The 23398-nt window shown below is 39.8% G+C and overlaps 1 protein-coding gene across 2 annotated transcripts in view; it reads right to left on the bottom strand.

Moving 5' to 3' along the window:
- Positions 1–3172: 3172 nt before the first annotated feature.
- Positions 3173–23398, bottom strand: part of fz2 (frizzled 2) — a 68366-nt gene continuing 48140 nt past the window's right edge. For both annotated transcript variants that reach the window (XM_018507285.1, XM_018507284.1), the window contains exon 2: positions 3173–6995. In XM_018507285.1, coding sequence (XP_018362787.1) covers positions 4645–6969 — 2325 coding nt within the window. In that variant the 5' untranslated portion in view covers positions 6970–6995 and the 3' untranslated portion in view covers positions 3173–4644. The remainder of the gene's footprint in view (positions 6996–23398) is intronic.

The raw sequence follows: 23398 nt of genomic DNA, 5'->3' as shown, positions 1-23398 counted from the left end.
TTGCACGAGGAATATGAAACTTTGTAGCAGCGATGCGCGATGTAACTTTATAAATTGAATAAAAGAACATCAATATTTCCTCTTTGTAAGGTGCATCAGATAAATTAAAATTTATTTAAGAATGTGTCAAATACTTATAAAAAAAAGATTTATAATTCTTTACGTGATTGCTAGAATAATTTAGATACTGTAATGTAAACGGCACAATTACGAATTCATTTTGAATAAAGTTTTCACAAAAAATGAAAAAAAAGAAGATATACGTTACGAATATAAATATATACATATACAAAGTGTCTCGAAATTTGCGAAGCAAAGAATCGCAATAAAAAAGCTTTCAAAAAATTAAGTGAAAAAATTATTTGTAAAGTTATTTTTATTTTAAGCATTTGTGTGAAATAATAAGAGGTTAAATATAGCCAATTATAGATCTCGTTTAAACGGATAACGTTTAAACGCTAAAGTGCGCGCTTACTAAATTACCGCACGATTTATAGACAGGTGACCGTCTAAACGTGATCTGTAATTGGCTATATTTAAACCTCTATAACTCAAAAACTACTGCTTGAAATAAAAATGTACACATAACTTTTTTATTTAATTTTTCAAAAATCTTGCTATAAGATTTTGATTCGTTAATTTCGAAGCATTTTGTATATACATATACATAAAAATTACAAGTAAAAAATAATTATCCAAATAATTACTCAACTTAAAAATAAATTGTTTTTGCGGCAAGCAGCGATTAGAACGCAGATTTATTCGCGAGACATGAGATATCGGTACATTTCGATTCCATTGCATACGTCGTACAAAAAAAAAGAAAACATAGAAAACTGGAGTAAGAAAAATAAACAACATCGAAACAGGAAAGTAAAGGTCATCATCAAAAGGAAGACAGAGAAACAATTGACGCAGGGAACTAAATAATAATAAAATGTATTAAAAATCGTATACATTTTGGATATATACGCGTATTATATGTACACGCGGCCGTATTATATATGTATATAAGTATATATAATATATATTTTATATATATATATATACATATACATATATGTATATAAATAACTATATACGTATATTTTTATATTTTTGGAACCGATAACGGTAGATTACACCTATGGTTACTATGGCAACATAAAAATTGTACAGAGCGGCCGATGGCAACCGCGTGTAAAATTCGTCGCGCAATCCAGAACGTAAATAATTGAATGAGAGAAAACGCACGATTGTAAAAAACTAAAGAAGGGAGACAAAGAGAGGCTTTGATATTGCGCTTTAGCATCGCGAAGAAGCGGAGCGGTTACTCCGTACACTACTCGAAACACACTCGTAATACACACAGTACTCTCATTTTTATTGACAATTAGTGTGACAAAAAGTGGCTTATACAAATACTTATAAAGATACCTCTTATCGGTTTCTCTACGCCACTCCTCAATGTCGCCTATCGAATATTCTTCAATAACCGCGGAAAAAAATCGCATTTCCAGCATTTGCACTCCGAATTTACATTCTTCCCTTCCTTTCGCTTTCGTGTGAACGCGATATCGCTCACTTCTTCTCCTCTCTTCGATCATTGGCGTGATATGTGGACACTAATTGTAAAACATCTTTACTCCCACTAATTTACAACATTACGTGTGTATGTTTCCGTTTTGGCAAAGGTTTCTAAACCGTCTAAGACACACGACGGTTAACACATTTAACATATTCACTGCCACGTCATACATGTCAGTCATATACGAATAATACTTGTTGTTATTGAGAGCGTCCCATCATTCAAATACGAATGACACCAAATTTTCGAAAGAAGTTATTCAATGATATTTTATAGTAAAAGAGGATAAATTATAAAAGAACATGCGTTTGGCAATCTGAGAATTGGGCATGAATTGAGTGTCACTCACATATGAATGATGTGGCAGTCAATATGTTAAATTGTATGAGGCAGTTTTCGTTTTTCAGTTCTTTTGCTTGTGCTCTGCGCTCGCAACATCTCGTAAAGAAATACAGCGGGCAGTGATCCAAGATTGTCATACCATACGCTTTATCTATGTCTTTCCATCTTTATCTAAAGTTCAAAATCAAAAATTTCGCGTTATTGCCTTATAATAATTCTTACAGGGCTACAAGATCCCTGAGTCACGATAAATACATTACCTAAAATTTCTTCAAATCGTGTCATATAAAATTTATTTATTTATTACGTCCGATCGTAGTTCGCTTACGAGATGCTGTAAAATTTTCCGATTCCGCTTTCTCTCTACGATTTCGGTTTCCGGTACTGGAAAAGGTTCTGGATTAACGATATTGCGCTAGTGACTGACATCGTCACGCATATAATACGTACTTAAGGGCTGTTACCTCCGTTGTATCTCGCGCGTAATCTCGCTCGGGGACTATTTCTAGATCATCGGGATTTACATAAGAATTACATACGCGCGCGTGCATAATTTTCCTCTACTTACTATGCTTCGGGGTGAACGTAGATTTCCTTTGCGCTCCTTCGCGCTCGAGGAAGGGTCTCTCGCCCTTTTACGTGCTTACGCTGTCACGTCGTCCGCCCTTCGCGACACGTGCGCAAAGGAGTTGATCACCACGCGAAGTACAGTAAAAATAAAAAACGTCGCGTCTCTTACTCTCCATTATTATCAGTTCCGCACAACGGTGGCGAGCTGGTGGACTGTGCGAACGCAACAAGAGAGAGTGCGATACGCTCTTACTTATGATATAAAAAGTTTCGAACTAGTACACCAACATGTGTTAAATGACGTGTGATCTTCGCGAGGCAGACCTATGTATATAATATATTTGTATTACGCATTCTGTGGACGCGTATGAATCTAGTTGCGCGACGATTATCCGCTCGTGGCAGCGATAACGTTCAATTCTACTATTGTGAAATTAGATTTAAATCGGTTAAAATTATCGATTAGTTGAATAGTGTTGTGTAATCTAAAATTATAAATTTATTAATTAAAATAATTATGTAACATATGTATATGATTTGAGATAATTTACAAATATTTATAAATTTAAAAAATTTCAACAAAATAAAATATATGCCAGATCTCGTCGATCTATCTCGAATTTTCATTAGCAGAGATGAGATTTACCGAGTTTTTTTTAACACAGTTCAATCTTAAGTTAGAAGCAATTTTACAAATTCTGATTTTGATTTTAATTAATGGAATCTAATTAAATAAAATAAAGGATATATCTGATGTAATTATTCAACAAACTGGAAATTGAATATTTTCTCGAGAAAAATTGGCGAAAGCGGCGTATATCACGTTGCATAACGCGGACTAATGGACTTTTCTGTCTGCATCGAGTGCGACGAGTTTTGTCTGATAACTGCTCGTGAAAGGAAATGACAACATTTGCCACAAGCGTGATCGTCTTTTGCGCCTCAATATCCTACAATGAGTCTGGCGACCGTTTTATTTACAGCATCGACTAACATCTAAGAACAATATTTACAGTTGTCCATCCTGCCTAATTTGTTACTTTAGCGTTTATCCTGTACACTGGTTTTTTCTTCATTGCAGTGGCATCTATTGCGGTGGCGGCCTACTTTCAGTTGAAACTACTTTCACAATTTCGCGACCCTTCGATCGTGAAGGGTGGCAGTGATAAAGAATTAGTACAAGAAGAGGAATATTTCTCGGAAAGAGGGATAGCTCGCGATATCGAGAGATCATGGCAGTCTTCTCTCTTCTGGGAAAGGGAAGGGAAAAAAGTAGGCTGCCGCTTTTTCGCGTACGCATCGCATCCGTGTGTGCATCCCCAACATGGCTCTTTAATGGCTAGATTAGATAAATAGACGAGACGATACACGTTAGACGGACACGTTGACGGGCTTTACGAGCACCGCCTTACAAGAATGTAAGAAAGAGTAGAGAGAGACAGATAGATATGGATAAAGATAGAGAAATCAATCGACATCGTTCACCGTTTATCGTATGCACGCACATACATTCTTGCGTAACACTCATTGAATCTTTCTTCTAATCACAATCTCACTATACCGCGACACTCGAGTGATCCTCCCTATCGATAATATCAAAATGCATCGTTTCGTTCCATCAATCCAAATTCATCCTTTCACAGGTCACAGTTTCTTTGATTCAACTGGCAAGATGAAGGCGCCGAAGAGATGATCGTCGATCCGAAATGAAGAGAGGATTCCTTGAGATTCCCGCGGAAGAAGACACGTACAGGCTAATACGTATATCGGGTAATCAAGAAGCACCGCAGCCGCTCGTCGTCCATCGCGCAAAGTATGCGCCCGTTGACACTAAACACCGGGCCGCTGAATCGTTCAATCTTACGTGCACCTCCACACGATATCTTTCATACTTCGGTAGCTTGCGTGTAGGAGGGCGCGATGCCATGCGCCGGCGTCAGCGGCCCCGTCGTGGACGCGAGCGACCTCCTGGAGTAGATGGTCGCCGCTGAATGGGGCGTGTGTGGCGCCGTATGCGGCGCCGGGTGCGGCGTCGCGTTGTGCCTGCGCGAGGCCGAGGCGAAGGGCTAGATGGGCCCGTAATTGCTGAGGGCGGAAGGCCTCTCTTGCTGCTGTGACTCGGCGCATCCAGCGGTATTCATATCTCCCCCCGCAGACTGGTGACGTCATACGTGTGAAAGCGGGGGTTGCTTGAGTACATGGTGATGTAGATGATGTTGGGACGCGCTGGCGACGCTTCCTGGGGGCAACAGAGCGCTGCCCGGACCCGGCGCTGATGGGTACGGCATCGCGATCCCTCGACCTACGACTCCTTTGATACCAATACTGCTGCCGATACCGCTGCCGACGCCAGTTACACCGGCTACCATCCCAGCACCGGCGCCCATGTGACTGCGATCACCGCCGAACAAACGCCTCCATAATCGTTTCCAAGAATCGACCGTCTTGCCACTCCAGATCCAGACTCCTGAGGTAATGCCGACTGCGAGAGCCATGAAATATTTCAGCATTAGGATGGAGTATAGCGGTCTCGTCCGTGGATGACAAGGACACGCCAGAGAACTGAGCCACTCATCCCGTAAAGCTGACTCGTACATATGACAGCCTAACACCACGCTGGCTGGTAATGTATAGAGAACGCTAAACACGCCGATCCGTATCATCAGTTTTTCTAATTTGTCCGCCTTGGCTCCAGGTTGACGTTTGATCACCGATCGAATTCGGAAGAGGCTCACGAAACCAGCCAGAAGAAAAGTCGTGCCCAGCAGAAGGTAGACGAACAGAGGTGCTAGGATGAAATTGCGCACCCCCTCGGGAGCGACTGTACAAACTCCTGCCACTGGATCACCGGCGACGCCACCTGCGACATACGCCCAAACCGTTTGTACAGTTGGGGCCAGCCACGCTACTAGATGGAAATATTGCGAATACGATGCTATCGCCTCGTTGCCCCACTTCAAACCTGCCGCGAGGAACCACGTAAACGCCAAAATCACCCACCACACTGATGAGGCCATGCCGAAGAAGTAAATCAGGAGAAAAACGGTGACACAGGCGCCTGGACCTTGAGCGCCCGATTTCAAAGCCGGACCGTCGCAGGCGATCTCTTCGTGGCCAAACACGCTGCGCGACAAGTATCCCAGGGATACGACGAAGTAGCAGGCTGACAGGAAGACGATCGGTCGCTCAGGATATTTGAAACGCTGGGTGTCGATTAAGAATGTGATGACGGTCACGAGAGTGCTGGCGGCGCACAGGCCGCTCCAAAGCGCCAGCCAGACGGCCGCGAACTCGCGTTCTTCGTTGGTGAGGAACGCGCCGCGGCATGGTAGAGCACAGTTCTGCACTCCCGCGATCTCCTGGATGATACTTCGGCCGATACCTCCCATCGATGGCGGTGCTGGCGCCGGCATTATCCCACTTACGGCTATGCCGGCCAGACCAGCCCCCACGTTGGCCCCGGTGTTGCCGGTCCCGATGACGCTGCTGCTGACGGCGCTTATCGGTCCTGATATCCCCGAACCACCCGCCCCCAGGGGCACGAGGGGCGCTCTGCATCTGCACGCGCAATCCCTCGTCCTCTCCCCCGGGGGGTGCTGGCAGTTTTTTTGATTCTTGCCCGGCTTACAGCGGGCCGGTTGCGAAGTCTTGCTGGGCCGCGTGGGCCGCGCTGGCGGCCCTGGTGGTCCTGGGACACCGCTGCTCACCGCGCCACCATTATTGCCACCAGGACCTGTACTAGTGCTCGTGTGATTATCCTGTTCCATGCACAGGTTCTCCGGATCACCGTGATACGGCAGACGCTCGCATGCCATTCTCTCTGGCCACGAGAAGCCGTATTGTTGCATCAAAGGCGCGCATCCTGTTCGCGCTCGCTCGCACACGCTGCGACATGCTGGCAGCGGTTTCGTATACTCCGGTAGGCAGATCGGTGCGTACATGGAGCACAAGAAGAACTTGAGATCCGCTGAACATTTGATCTCTACCAACGGCCAAAACTGGTGCACTTCCAAGCCGGCCTCATCCTGCGTGTCGTGGTTCAATTCATTCGGCATGGCGGTAAGATTGTAGCCGATACCGCGGCACATAGGAATTGTGATCTCTTCGCATCGACCCTTTCCGTTGCCGCCTCCGATGCCGGAATGCCCACCACCTCCTCCATTTATAACGGAATGGCTACCACCGACACTACCGCTGACACCTCCAACTCCGTTACCGTTTCCAACACCACCAACTCCGTTGCCGTTAGAACTGGAACTGTCGGACACCACGCCGATTACCGATGACGACGAGGATGAGGAACTGCCGGACGAGGATGAAACTCCTGATCCTGAGCCGACGATACTACCCACCGGATTTATTGCCGATTCCGGTAATACATTCGAAAACGTCGTCGCGAACACAAGTAACGTTAACAGACTCGTCATTGTTCGTGTAGGAAATAACTTGGTCCGTCGCGCGGGTCTCATGCTCAAGGATGTTCGATTCATGGCTGCTTTGCTGGCATAATGGCAGTCTGCAACAGAAATTAAAGAGTACCATTTTATTATTAATGTTTCTACGGCAAAATTTGTATTGTGAAAAGTATAAGGGCGCAATATGCGAGTGAAGTGTTATATTTTTTTTAATAGTTTTTACATTACATTAATTTTTGTATAAATAAACAAATTTTCTATATTTAATATACAGTAAAATACGTATTTAACGTACTTATTAAATGTTTAGAAACATTACTAAATACGTTAAATATATATTTTACATATATCTATTAAATTTAAAAAATTTGTTTAGTCATATGAATTCATGTAATGCAGATACAGAAATAAATTTATAGTAATAAGGTTTTTTATTGAAAATTTATAGTCTTCTATATTTGATTCACCATATTGATTTGGGCTATTTAGTTTTCAATGATTACTTACAGTTTCCAAATATCAAGAGAGTTAACATCAATTCTCGCTAATAACTCATTCTGCGAATAACGCGAATCTCGTCGGACGAGGGAATAGTATTTACCAGAGATAGAGTATTCATCACGTTTCAGAGAGACTGGGCGTTCCGAGTAGGTTCGAATTTAATCCCAAAACGAGAAGCGCGACTTTGCCAAGATCGGTTGGCAGAACGTATGCGCGCGAGTCTTGCTTCGTTTGCAATTCGGACTATCAAAGCAGCACGGGGCCCGGTTTCAGTAACTCCGGAGCGAGCCGCACCGCGTGTATTCGCTCTTTCGTAAAAGTCCGAGTCCAGCGATCGATGCCTAAATAGCCGACCGGCGCGGGATGCGTCTGGCCGCTCGCTCGCTCGCTCGCTCTCGTCCGTTCGGTCGACCTTAACGAGCAAGGGCGTAGCGTTCGAATGTCTCGTACATAAATCAACGTCGGTGCTTCGATCGCTAGATACCCGGTTTCGAAACCGGTACGCCTCTCACAGCGCTGTGGGGTGTTGGCTCGAGAGCCTGGATAAATTCACGAATAACAAATAACCAATGAAGAATAGAATCTTATTCGTGAACAAGGATAACTCTATTCGAATAAAACCTTTCTGTGTATTACCAATAAATATCGCACTCAAATAAAATTTCATTTAAATGATGCATTTAGATTGTAAACAATTCAAAGTAGAGTATAAAGAACTTTTTTTAATTTACAAACAAATTGTCATTTTATTAATTTTTATTGGTATTTTATTAAATTATAATTAAATTTTTATCATTTCCACGAGATAGAAGATATAAAACTAATATTTTTTATATGTACATATCATTTGTTTTTAAATATTTTGTTTGCATCAGGGTTGTCATAACTTTCTCATTCTAAATTTTAACTTTTCTCTGATTTTCAAACAAAATTTCATAATTTCATTTTCTCTGATGCTTTCAATAATATTTTGAAATTGTTTGTATTTTCATCTTGATTCGAAAACCGTCAAATATTTTGTTGAAAGAGCGATTTAATATTGCAATGTAAATTACTATTAATGTGTCAACACTGTTTGTATTTGATGGTTGGTATTATTCGAAAACTGTGTAGTATGTGATGTACGCATATTAAATTTCTTTAAAGTTAATATTCTAATTTTCCAGAAAATTTTGCAAAATTCCCTGATTATTTTCTCTGCTTTCCTTGATCGTTTTCAATTTCTCTGAAATTTCCTTTATTTTCAATATTGTGGCAACACCCTGATAATGTAAGTGAATAAAACTTTATCCACACAAATAACGAGACAAATAAAAATTTATTCAAAGAATGCATTGTTCCCATGGGGGATCGAAAGTTGCCGGAGGAAAGGGAACGGTGGAAGCACAAAAGGCTAAAAGGTACAGCGAGAAAGGACGAAGAAAGATGGCTGGGGAGAGAAAGAGAGAAGAAAGAAAGGAGAGAAAGAGGCAGAGAAAGGGATCGAAGTACACACAGTCATGGATCTTATAATAGTCGAGCCGCGGAAAACACGTGACCGGAGCGAAATGTTATCGTAGGAGGCGGTGTTAGTTTTACCGTTTGTTAACTGCTAGCGCCTCGACGCGGGCGTCGCTATTTATAAGACGCCGTACATGTACGTCGACCGCGTTTGAAATTAAGGGAGGAGAAGTCCCGCTACGTGTGTGGCTCGAATCCCCGATACGGCCGATTGGCGTGCGCGCGGTATAACGAAATGGACCGGCGAGATGCATCCGCGCGCCGCAGCTGCGCGGAAGCGATGCCTCTCAATAGAGACGTGTGTGCGCTTTTGATTTTCGCTTCGTTATAGAGTTCGCTTCGTAGCATCGTTGAACCCGTCAACGACAGGCATTATCGCGATCTCCCTTTGATACGACCCCGCTCTGTCTGACAATATTACAGAGAATAACGTTTATTATGAATCGAAGCGCGCGCAGCACGATTGCACCGTAATGAATACGCGCGCGTCGATCATGTATAATCATCGACGGCCGTCTATGCTTTTCATCCGTCGCATTTACAGGCTTCACGCGTATCTCGCCCAATCGTTATCTCATCGTTTCATCATAAAAGTAACTACCTGATCGCTTTGGTGACGATACTAACTAGAAAAATTCCACCTTTCGACATTCGTCTTTTTTTTTTACAGGATATAATTGCGTGACCGATATATCACGATACAACGTATCGAAATTGAACCCTGCGGGCTGCGCTGTATTGGCGAACGATACGGAGAACTATTATACATAAAGCTTACTCAACGAAATGAATATCCATTAATGTATTGCATAAAGTAGCTAGAGGTAATATGAGGAAGATAGGAGAGAGATCTTGGTAATGAATCACTTTTAAAGCCTCGCCCCTGTTGCCTGGGATACGCGGGATGCTGGCCAACGTTGTTTGGGTTACGATACACACTCCTCTTTTATATATGGAAATTTTGTGCTCTTTTTGCTCTCCCACGCTCTATCCTCGCTCATAACTAGTTTCTGCGAATAGTACGCGCTTGCATAAGCGCAATCCATTTGCCGTCAGCGTCGCGACAGCTAATTAAAAGTTTATACATATTAATATCCCGCAAGTCCTTTCCGAGTCGTTTATTTACATTTACTGTCGCTCAGTTGATCGTCTAAGGATGAGGTCGATTCGCTTTGGTCACGAGAAGAAAACACATCGATGTAAAGCGTGAAAGGCGCGTTAAAACAGCGATTTGTACGCTGTCAATCCGTCTCTTTGAGACTCTCGATTTTCGCAGTAACGAGAGAAGTTGGGGTTACATTCGGGGCTCGTAAAAAGGGAGGCGTAAACGCGCGTGTAGCAGCTCGCCGTGATATCGCGCGTTTCTTCGCAAACGCTCCTAAAGGTACGTAAATCAAAACGCGCGGCGAGATTTATGACGAGGTATGGATAAGGTATGTGTTATGCTTCCTCGTTAGATGATAAAACTGACGGCGGTCAGATGGTGTCGGGTTTTATATCAAATCGCGCGTCTCACGAGCATTAATCATGAATTCACTGTGTTGCATGTCCCCTACTTGCCTCCGTCGCTCTGCGGAGCTAAGAAAAACAAGGAACGACCCGGTCGAGATTCATTTGCTGTCTTTTCAATGATCTTGCATCATCGTTCGAAAGTTTTCACTGTCGTTCGTAGAAATAACTCGAGAGATTTAACTGTATGCTAGCCATGCGATAAACACTGTCGTAATTAACATCGCGCATAAATTCTACGCGAGTCGAACAAGGAATCTTCTCTCAATTATGCTGATTTCTTGATTTAACGAGTTATAAGAAATTCTACAGTGACAGAATTAATGTTTCACACAGAGTTTCGGTTTATTATAGGAAGAATGTCAGAGATCCGTGGCGACCATTTCCATTGCAAAGGAGAACACACATAAAACTATAATTAATTTTAATCTCATTTTAATGCGCAAAGTTATTTCAATTTTTAATTTATCTCAAGAATCTATTTTCAATTATAAATATGTAAGTAAAAAGTTAAAATAATACATTATTAAAAACGTATAAATTATTACAAATTTTTAATACCTATTTTAATTAATGTGATTCAATTTTAATCTTAGTTCAAAGAACTAGAAAAAGCTCTGCAGCGCTGTAAGGTTAATTTTTAAATATTTTAGTAAAACTATTCTTTGTAAATTTATTTCTATTATTACTGTGTATTTTTTGTAAAAAAGTTTCTTCTAAAATAACAATTTATGTATTCGCCGGATATCGTGCCACTGAAGAAACTTCCGTTCGAGATATGGAGTAACAATTTTGGCGTGTGTGAACAGAGCGTTTGACGCACAGCGCATATATACATATCTCTTGGGAAGTTAACTCACGCATAGTTTACGCGCGCAGCGAGTTCCTTCTGGTATCTGTCTTCCCCGACGAATCTGGACATCTAAACTTGGCCTTCGTACGCATGCTCTCCTTCTGGATGAGTTTATTAACGGTGCAACGTGCAGAGAGCGTGTGCGAGAGACAGAAAGGGAGAGCCTAAGTCGCGCGAAAGCACCGATAACCGGAACTATTTGTTAGAGCCCCCGGGTGTGATACGCACATTCGCGCCCGACAACATGTACTTCGGGCCTTTATGCGAGTATAAAGCATGCTTTCATGCATTTCGAACGCCACGTTCTGCCGCGTGCCGTAATATACAGGGTGTTTCGATCTTGTCGTCTCATGTAATATTTCGCAGCGAGCAAAATCAAAGTTACAAAAATTACTTTGATGATCGAATAAAATTATTTTCAGATCTGTACCTGAATTCCTAGATACTTTAGCAAAGCCATTTTCTTTTTGTGTAATTAAAAATGTCGTTACAACAACCAATGGTAAAAAAAAAAAACTAAAATTTGTAGATATAAATTTCCTCAAAAGAACACGTGACTGTGAGAAAAAGTGGTGGAAGATATAATATTGCTTCATATTTGTCTAATATATTTTTATTTATTTATATATTTAATATATTAGATACACTTTATACTTCTCGCGATGCAACGTGGTGTGCAGCTTGTACATCTTTTTTGAAAGTGATTGTAGGATAGCAGACAGCAGTCTCGCCGGTAAAAAGTGCGGAAGATATTCCCAATATCGCGTGCGAGCCTTTGCTGTCAAAATACGGTCTTTCTTCCCTTCGTGTATCCGCTATATGCGAAACTGCGCTGTTACTCGAGTCGTGCGCGATTCCCAGAATACACACGTAAGATCGGATTTACCAAAGCCTGCGTGAAAGCGGCACGTTTGCCATGGTATATACGTGGTGTTCCATTAAATTTTCGTCAAACCGTATACATATTCTTTGATCAGTTCGATGTTGGCCTTTCCATCGCGACAACTTATAAACAAAAACGTAATTATTGATTTAATTAATTTTAAAAATTACAGAGAAACTTCTTGTCGAGAAGTTCGAGAACCGCAAACAAATAACAAAGCGCCATTCTTCAATCAACTTCGAAAAGCTTCTATTTCAGCAGAATCACCATTACAATTTTATCGAGATGTTCGATACAATCGAATATCGTCGGACTAAAAGTACCATTTTCCTCGTATATTTTGTTTTGCTCGCGGTTAGCTATTTGTATTTGTAATTGCACCAACGCGACGTGGCAAACTGCAAACCGCTCGCGATCCATCACCTTCCATTTCCTCTATTTTCACCTCGACGCTGCTCGAGCGTGATAAAGAACGTGTAGCGACCGATGATCCATTGCTTCGTTCAATCAGGACACTCGATAATCGCACCATTGAGTTACCATCATCATGTGTATCCGCACACCGAGACACACGTGACAAACGTATCATTTGTCCAAGAAGATGCAGTTCCGCCTGTAATCGCCGACACGGGTGCTTGTCGATTGCGCGCGAAGTGGATCTTGTTATAACTATTTCCTGTGCTTTGAGTTTCCTCTAGTCTTGCTGTACGTTCTGTTCGATGTGAAACCGGAGATGATCTTTCTCGCGAGCAAGCACGCGCTCCGCACTCATCGCGTTCCCAACAATCATCGTGCTTAATACAGCGAGCAGTAATGCGAGAACAGGCTTCTTTCGCGCGAGCAACAACATTATTGGGCATTTTCCTGTTCTGTTGCGATATGTGAGAGTCCGACCGGAAAAGTCGATGTACTCGTTGAAGCGTTTTTGCGTTATCGAGAGCAAAACTCGCTTCGAATCATAATTTTAATCCTCCGTCAGTTATGTGGAATTTTGCATCTTTTATAAGCGATCGGGAACTTTGAGCTTTAGTGCAGATTTTTATATTGTTCTGGGCTAAATAAAAATTTGAAAAAATTCTTGCATACTTGTGTGTGTGAAAGCTTAAACGAGTTTTTATCATAGAAGTCGGATTATATTTTACAATTTAAATTTACCTGCCACAATCCAAATAGCGGTTGTTCAATTTGGTCGGTGGAGGATTAAAAAAAATGCCAAAGTATTAGTGACAGTATATTACAAAATATCTGATCACTTTCTATTGAACATTTCATCAAATGTAAATTGGCCAGAAAATTCAAGTCAAAAAATTTCTAAAGTAGTCTGTATTTGCTCTTAAATGTTCTTAATTAATATTTACACATAGAGTGTACTTTATTAATGAATCTTTATTTAAAGTTAACGTAATTGAATGATTTTTTTCATTTTGAAGGTCCGAGGAATAAGATTACGTAACTTAAAATGTAAGTTTGTGAACAACATTTGTTACAATTTTTCACACAACGTATACAGCTAAAAAAAAATTCACGTTCAACTGAAGCCGCGAAAATCGATTAGGGCTAAAATCTTGGATAGAAAAATAATTGTCAAACGATGTATAAATAAAAATCGTAATCGATTCAATGGTGTCTTTAGGACGCATTACCGTCGTTTGTACAAAGTACTCGGAATCTCCAGTAATAACGTTACAACGTTCTGCGAGGAGAATCCCAATTTGATACACAGGCTCGTAATAATCTCCCGCGGGGTCTAGTAAGCAAGATTGTCATGTCGGGATACCTTTTATCTCCCTATAAAACGACGTAAGAGCGCGCTCGCACACACTTCGCGGCCGCAAATACACGGGGCGTAGGTAGGTGCTATCGCAAGGTTGGCTTAAACGCGATTCCTTTTGTTCCCGCGCGTTTACAAGCCTGCACACACCTACATACTGTTCGCTGTACGAGCGCGAGTAAACTGCGGCCGAGAAGGATCACTGATCTCGTCACGCCCCTTTCCCCATCGTTCCACCATCCACCGTCCCACCTTCCTTCATCCTTTCCTTCTCTCACACCTTCCGCCTGTGTGTACGCGCGCTAATTAATCAGGGAATGAATTATGGATTCATGCGCTCGCCTAATTGGATCCGTCGCTTCATGGAGGCGCGAAGCGCTCGCTCCCAGAAAGCGTCCGCTCTTGTGAGTCTCCTTGATTCATTCTTTTGATTGAGAAAGAGAGAACGTACGTCTCACGATAATCGGCGGTTGAATGGATCTGGTTTGAACCGCTATTGCCATCGAAATGAGCTTACCGACAACATAAATCGTGTACTACCTAAAACTTTACGCGTTACATAAGCATCCGATCCTTATGATTTCGTCGTTGGCACGTTAGCATCGAGAGTTTTATTTGTTTCGCGGATAAGAAGTGAAAAGAAAATTTCGTCGCGAGGATTAGTAATTATTTAATATTGCCTAGCTCTGATTACACGCCGTTAGAAATCAAAAAAGCTATAGTAATCTAATCCTTTGAGTTAAATGACGTTTCATTTTTAACTTCTATGTGTCAAAATGTAAATCAATCCATTTCTGTGGTTAGTTTTAAAATAAACATCGTCCATATTGGATGATATTCATAGTTCACTCTTATTTTAAGACGTCAGATGCTACCGCAGCCCTCTAATTGGGTAGACATTTTAAGATTGTACTTAAGACAATCTCAAATATAAGAATCGACTATGGATACCGGCCATTAATATATGCATTTAATAAAAACTAAACTAAATTTGAGTCAAATTTAATACATTTTCTTGAGTTAAATTGTTTAACTCCACTGTTTTCAGTCAAATTAACAATATATTGGATAGGAAAGTAGTGACGACCTATTATAGAAATGATTAAAAACAACTCAAATTGGGTATAATTTGATATTATAAATTTAACAGTGCAAAATTCGGTCATCGCCCCGGTACAAATTAATTCCGCCAAAGCGAAAGCTGCGAACCGCAAGATGTGAAACAAAACGATCTAGATTCTTTGAGTAGTCCTCTTGATCGTTTGATCGTTACTATAAAGAATATGTTAACAAAGAAGTCGGTCGATTCACCGGGCTCATTTTTCGTTAAAACCGCAACGATACAGAAAATGTTAGCCGTGTCTCCCGCCCTCTATATTCACGAACGTTCCGATGGGAACGTTGATAAGGTATATTACCCGCTTTGTACCCGGTCATAGAAAGGCTCAGCTCGCGGCTAACTGAAGATGGCAGAAAAGATGAGAGAAGGCAGGGCGGTCCTGCAAGAGCTGTGGAAGATGAACGAGTCGTTGCCACGTTCAGTATTTACTTTTCACGTGCGACGGGCAGCAAAAGCAACGATCATCCAGGCGCGTCTCGACGTCGCGGAGAAGCCAGCTGGAACCGGCCGAGCTGTTTTTCTCGAAGGAAGAGAGAGGCCCTCCGTTTCGTCGTCGACGAGCGTGAGCGAGACGGAGCTTTAAAACCGTAAATCATCGTCCTTACACGCCGCGCGGATGATGGCGCGTGTAGGGAAGCGAGAAAGCAAAGAGAAGCTCGGAGAAAAAAAGAGGAGATCGAGAGATAAATGGGTAAACAGGTAGACGGGTGCGTGGAGATAGGAATGGAGGGGTCAGAGATATTCCTTGCTCGTTATGCGACTGCTTTCGGATTTAAAAATTCGTATATCCGGGACGATCTGTCGTCTACCTGACATATTGATCCCGAACAAAATATATCCCAAAGAATCTTTCAGGATCTCCCACGATTATGCGAAACACTCGGGACCACGCAAGGTTTCGATTTTCAATTTTCGACGTACGAGATAACACGATGAATCGACGATATTTATCACAGTAGCCAAGAGATCTTTAAGTCGTATCGTTTCTGAATGATTATAACAGTTCTGCAACTGAAGTTTCGATACCGTATAATTTTTGCTTTACCTTTAGAGAGTGGCTATTTTTTAAATCGTACAGTTTTTCCTTAAATAAGATTTATTATAATTCTATATTTCATTGTATCCTCTCTCTCTCTTTACCTCAAAATATTACACTGTTTCAGCGCCATTGTAGTGGCTTTTCTGTCCTATGATGTAATTTTCCAGATTTTAAATGTTTCACGAACACACCTTCATGTTCAACAATAAATATAGAATCTGAATCTTTATGATTAGTGACACATTTTACAATGAATATGTAATGAGTTGATAATGTGTATTTGGCATCGCGCCTCACGGAAGGTAGATTCTGTAGTTAACCCTTAATTAAGATTGCAGGAAAGTCCGATTTATGGCAACGGTCCTTTACGAGTCCTCTTAATGCGTCGAGCGTAGATAAGCAACCGGCTTGTCGCGTTTACCTTACGAGCGATCTCGCACCGCTTAATTACTTGTAAGAATTAAATAGCGTGTCGTATGTCTTCGCACAGACTTAAGTGAAAATCCGAAGACAAGGTAAAAGAAAAAAAACAGCAGCACAATCGTATTATTCTCGAGGAAAATTGTATCAAACCGAGAATTATATTTGTATTCCGCGTTAAACGAGGTTTTTAGTTGTTTCCGAGTCAACTATCTGTTACAATAAATATCAGCTTTAATGTTACGACTGAGAGAAATGCAGCCAAGAAACTTCTTATAATTAGTTTTTTACAAATGCTGTAGCAATCCAATGGAAATACATTAAATTGTTTGCATTGTGATTAGTGCTTTGCGAGTTATACTATAGTTTTGTTATATATTTTTAAATTTCGATTTCATTTTAATCCACGATCTTTTTCATTTTAATAATAAAAATTTAACATCTCTTTTATATTATTATCAATCTGCTTCTTGTCCTAATGAAATAAACTGCAATGTTCACGAAACGTTGGTATTCCAAGAATGTATACAGACATGAAGATAACACGCGAAATAAATTCTCTACCAATATTTCATGCATTTAATTTTGACAAATATTCTTTGCATTATAGTACTATATATTTGCATGTATTATGTACTTTATATACACAAATGGCTAATAATTGATGTCACCTTGTTTTGCTGTGCTGATTACTTTCCGTGCCTTAGAAAGTTACGTGAGTGCGAATGCCAGTTCAAGCACGTGGGAAGGCGCTTTCCACGAGACAAATTGGCGACATTATCGTGACGGCTATCTGCGGAATCCGTTACGACGAGAATCTGACCATTGCGAGAATTTTACAACCACGATAAAAGATTAATTACGCGATAGTTTTCGTACCGAAATATGCGAGTTCACATGGAAAGTTTTACTAAAAATTTAGATTCAGATTTGAAAATAATTTTATTGAATCATCAAAATAATTATGTAGGACATTCAAGCTGGTTGACAGAATATCAAAACTTTTTGCAGTATAATTATGTTTGAGTTTCCTACATAATTATTTTAATAATTCAACAAAATTATATTTTCAGATCTGTATCTAATTAAATTTTTAGATATTTCAGTAAAATCATTCTTTCCATGCTGAATAACATTCATGAAAAATAATTTCCGTAAAACAAACTTTAAACATAAAAAATATACAATAATGAAATTAATGAAGAATAAAATGATAATTAATTAAAAAATAAATTATAATAATGGATGAATATAATATGAAATAATAATAATTATTGAAGTAATCATACAACTAGTGAAGATGAGCGATCGAGTGATAAGACTAAGTTGATCGTGATAACACTAACAAAAATAACCGCGAAGGTGAAACGATAGCAAATGTATTGAGTAAGCTGTTACAAGTTTTAAAGCCTCCTGGCAATCACGATTCCATAATTGAACCAGTCTGTATCGTGTCTATCCTAATCTGACTTTACGTAAATATTGCAGGGAATCTACAGGAAGGTCAACAAAGTTAAGATACAGTTCGCTCGTTTGAGAGTGTTTGCGTTCGAGCCTGTTTGAATTTGAAAATCAATTTCCCAGTAGCATACGATTATTATTTCTACGTTTCTACGAATAAGAGATTGTCCAGTTTTAATGACAAAAACCTATACAATCTCTCCAATCCATTTTTCATTTGTATTACATGAAAAAATTTAAATAATTAAAACCAAAGTAAATTAATATTAATGATTAAGCATTTACATAATATTTATTTAAAGTACACGCTTCTTGTGTGACTTAAGAAAAATTCTGCATTAAATACTAATAGTATCAAATTTTAACATAAAGCATCAAATAAATATATCAGTAATATTTATATTCCTGCCATATGGGTTATCATAGTTATCAAACACTCAACATTAAACGTAATCATCTCTTTCCCAGCTGACTTGTTTAACACGAAATTCGAGATAAACGTGAGATGAGAATTCAACGGGTTTGTACAGCGGTAAACGTGTGGCCGGAATGCAGGGCGGAGAATGGCGAGAATTTCTTCGTTCGGGGTTCGCAGCTGGTTCCCGCGTGGTCGACGCCAATGCAAATCGCTACCGATGCATCACGGAGCTGTCAACCGTTCGTTGCGTTCGCGATAAAGTTTCCCCGTTCCTCGTCCGCTTCAACGGGCCCGAGGCCCGGGGAGAAACAGGTCGGGCACGACCGATACGCAACGCTTGCGTCGTCCCTGTCTAACGTGCCTAACGTGGAGCAAATCCAACCACGTTTACACGGATTATCTGCAAACCGACGAGATAAAGTATATAACTCGATGTCGACGCACGATAATATTTTCAAATGTCCTTCGCCAAATATTACTTCAAACTGGTAAAGTAAGATTAAAATCCTAAAAGCACATCTTTCTGAAAGTTCTTTCAGATAAATCTAATCTAATACGCGGAAAGATGACTTTGCTGATATAAATATGAAAACAATTTTGTTGAGGCAACAAAGTAATTATGTGGGAATCTCATCATTCTCATCAAATATGATGAATAATGCTGCAAAAAGTTTTGACATTCCAACAACCAGTTTGAACGTGCTGTATAATTATCTTGATAGAACAACAAAATTATTTTCAGATCTGTATCTAGCTAAATTTTTTAATGCTTCAGCAAACCCGTCTTTTTCGTGTAAAAGTGGCTAGACTACAGCTTATGTATTTTTAAGATTTATAACACCAAGAGAGATGACAGAAATTACTTTATATACTTCGTAAGATCTTAATCAACTTTAGCAAGTAAACCGCAACTTCAGCAAGTCGATTACGCGACTGTATTAAAGATGTTGAATTCGTATCTTTTGCACAGATAATCTTTTTCTGACTGTCAGGAAATTCTTACAAGGATTATTATTGCTGATTGTGAGCCTAAAACTCGTGTCAGGCTACGCATTATACGGACTGAATTCAAATTGCAAAGTGCAAATCATTGATTGACCAATCAGATCGGTTAATCAATGATTCACAGTTTACAAACCGAATTCTAATTCGTATCCATAACCATAATAATGTATAGTACGACACTTGAGTGTCACATTATTTAATAGTCTATGAGCATATGCGTATTAAAATATGATCTGCATATCTCTGGAAGTTTCTTCTAAAGAGATCATCCATCTGCGAACGTCATAGGACGGTGTCGTTTAAAAACACCTTGCTCAGACGAGACGAGTAAGTACGTCATTATTTTGCGCTTCCCTTAAGGAAACAGTGGCTTTTTCGCAGAAACAAGACAAGAAGGAAAGAAGCCCGTCGTCGTGGCGGCTTCTCTGGCAGTTTCTCTGGATCCGCGCGTACGTATATGCACGATCGCGGACGCGATCGGAATTATTTGAGCATTGCGTACATCAAGAAATCTTACCTCGACCGATCGCGAACTCGCCCGGCGAGGATTAATTAATTGCCGCGCGGATAAAACGAAGCCCGCCGTCGAGAGCAGACGCGCGTTGACCAATAGGGAGCACGGCGAAGTAGCTTCCTACATTGTCGTTTCTTGTTCCACGGCTTCCACAAGGAAACTAATTAAGACTCGGTTACGTTGTACTTGCTTTCACAGAGGGCGTGTCGTCGATCAACATGGTGCGCACTGTCTGTTTTGCCGTGATAAATATGGTCTAGTTGAACCCAAGCTAGAAATTTGGTGAAATGTCGCAACTTTTCCTTAACAAGAATCGTATTTAATTAAGTAACAAGTACACACTGCAAACGTATGGTTGCATTAATTGGAGTTTTGATACATCCAATTATAAAGATATAATTAGATACTTATAGTTAAATCTGTCGGATATTCTAGTTGAGATAATTCAGTTAGAAATTGGATTATATTAGAAATACAATAATCAGAATTTTGACTGGTATGATCAGAATTTTGTTCGTACCTCTTAATACAACTTTTAATACAACTTTTTTTCAATGTAGTTGCGAAAAGCTTTTAAATAACAAAATGTTATTGAGGACGGAATAGAACAATACTATTCGGAAAATGGAAAAAAAAACAATTTTGTTAAAGTATCTAAAAATTTTACTAGACACAAATCTGAAAATAATTTTGTTGGACCATCAAAATAATTATGTAGGAATTTCAAATATGATGAGCAGTACTGCAAACAGTTTTGACCATTCTAGCAATCAGTTTGAGCGTCCTACATAATTATTTTGATGGCCCAATAAAATTATTTTCAGATCTGCGTCCAGTAAAATTCTACTTTCTGTGTGTATTTCAATAAGTGCGAGCCAGAATTCGTAATTCGGTAAAGACGTGAATATTTCATTGCGTCCGTCCATTCATTTTTTTTTTTTTGATGGGAGAAACATAATTTATAAGATGTTCTGAGAAAATGTACGCCTGATTAAACTTTTGGTAATAAAAGAAAAAGAAACCGCGCGAGACGGCAAGAAATCTTATGGCGCAACCACGACGACGTTCCACGTCGTCGGCACTCGGTCGATAGTCACACCACCATCAGTGTAGCGTAACCACCATCTCCACCACCTCTACCACCGGCATCACCACCACCGACGAGCCACCCACCCATCGCAGGGTTCACCCTTGAAAGAGTTTTCCAAGGGTGATGTTGCTATCGACCCAGCCTTACCTTTCTCGAGAGCTGTATACTAAATTTTCGAAATCAATATAACCAGCATATTTATCATATATCTGAAGAGGGTCTAATATAAAGACCGAAACATGTAATATTTTGCAATGGAATTTATGTAATGTTATTTAATAGAATTTTGATTATTTTTTAATATTGTGCGTTGGTATTGACACTTACATGCCTTGTTTTCATATTTAATTTTCAATATAACCAGCTTTGAACACGATAGCGTCAGTAAACTATGATTACTCGAAAAATACATATGTTCAATAACATTAATTATTTTACTTGAAATCTTTTCAATATTTCGCAAATATTATAAACTGCATTCATTGTGTCGAGAGAATGTTGTTCATATGTATAAATAAAATTTACCTTTTGAAAAAATATCTAAACATAAATTTATATGGATTTTTGTAATGCCATATACTCTACGTCGAACAGAATATAATTGAATGAAATGAAAATTCATATTTTACTGCACACACATTTATTTACTGCGAATAGTATATATAAAAAATATATTGTAACTTAAAAATTAAATTGTAGATTGTGTCATACACAATTTCCATCCTTCGTTCGCAATTTTTCTTCGAATTTCAATACAGATTTTTATATTTGTATAATATTCTGTATAAAAACCTGAAAAAATGTTCACATATTTGTGAAGGCTTTAACATGGAGTTTTTATTCCTATCATAAAAGTCGGATTGTATTTTATTTATTTTTTACAGATTTAGTAGAATTTATCTACTAAAATTCAACTAAAAAATTATGCCTCTAAAATCTAACAATTCTGCTTGTCGGTCGAAGGTTAATTTATATTCCTCCGATAACTTATCGTTAAGCTTGTGTTTCTATATACATTCATTATACGTATTGTATTGGATCATCCATTTTTTTCTTTAAAAGAAAAGTTCTTGATTTTAATTGATAGAACAGCGTTGTTAAAGTGTTTCTTAAAGCTATAATTTGGAAAATTAACTTAAAGTGGTTACACGAACATTCTATTACTATATAATGCACGCCCTAAAGTACAGGTTGCCGGAAAAAAGTGAACAAAATCTTGCGCGACAAAATCATGTCTACCCATGCATTACGCGTCCCGACAAAACAACAAAGTTATGATTTCATGGCACGCGATCAAACTTCCCCGTCATCTTTTTTCCGTTGTTCCTATCGTGTGATTTCGTGTATGATCACAAAACAGTCCATATGTACGAAAAAAATTCCTTTTAAAATAACAGTGTATAAAATAAGTAATTATTAAACTTTCTGAATAAATTCGTGTACAGAGAATAAAAACATTCTCCATATTTCATATAAACTGTATTGTTTTTTATTATTTATTTCTAATTGATCGCAACATCAGATAAAAATAGCAGCACATTCATGATATTTTATTCCATTCCTTATGTATGTATACGGTTGATTGTTATTGTGCAATGGCAATATTGTATTTTATTTCTTTTCTGTATTCTATTTTTATACATCTCGATCTTCGCTCTCTGGCATCTATATATTGTTTCTTGTAACCTCTGAGTAAATCAGACAGCCTGTGGCGTGAGAGACGACACTTTGTTCCTTTATTCGCGAAGCGCGTCGTTTCGTAGAATGGAGGGACTCTCGCAGATCCCCGAACGAAGAATCACAATCGGAGATCTCTCGGCGATCCACGGGGGTCTCCTGACCTCCTGAGAAGGGGACCTTCGCGTCTCGATGCAGATTCTTGTGGTAGCCCCGCGGTGAGGAAGGAGGTGAAGAAGGTAGAAACGGCTGACACACGGATAAGGCGAGGAAGATCGAAAAAACGATGGAGGTACTAACTGATTCCCTTCCTTCCCTTCCTCGGGTGTTAACTCACGGGACGAATGAGATGCGACCGACAACTCACTCTTTCTTCCCTCGCTTCTCTTCGGTGACGCACGGTCGTTATGTAGATACATTCGCGATTCTGTGAAAACGTACGACCCACACGCGCATTAGCGAAACGTACGAATTATGCGCTGTTACTCAATTAGGACGAGAAGCGGTAGTCTTTCTCCCGCGTGGGCTCTTGTTTCGCGGTGTAGGAAATGCGGAGGTGGTGCCCCGCGGATATCGCGACAGCGAGGGCGGGCGCCACAGGGCTGGTTGCACCTACGCGGATTGCTGTTTAAACCTGGATTATCTTAATTTATATTTAAGGAGGTTGTAAGGCAAATGCAATATGTTAAGAACTACTTGAAAAAATTACAGACTATTCTAAATTTCATTTAATAATAATACAA

The sequence above is a fragment of the Trachymyrmex cornetzi genome, unplaced genomic scaffold (assembly GCF_001594075.2).
Source record: "Trachymyrmex cornetzi isolate Tcor2-1 unplaced genomic scaffold, Tcor1.1 scaffold230, whole genome shotgun sequence".
NCBI classification, from domain to species: Eukaryota; Metazoa; Arthropoda; class Insecta; order Hymenoptera; family Formicidae; genus Trachymyrmex; species Trachymyrmex cornetzi.
This window is presented reverse-complemented; position numbering and strand designations above follow the sequence as displayed.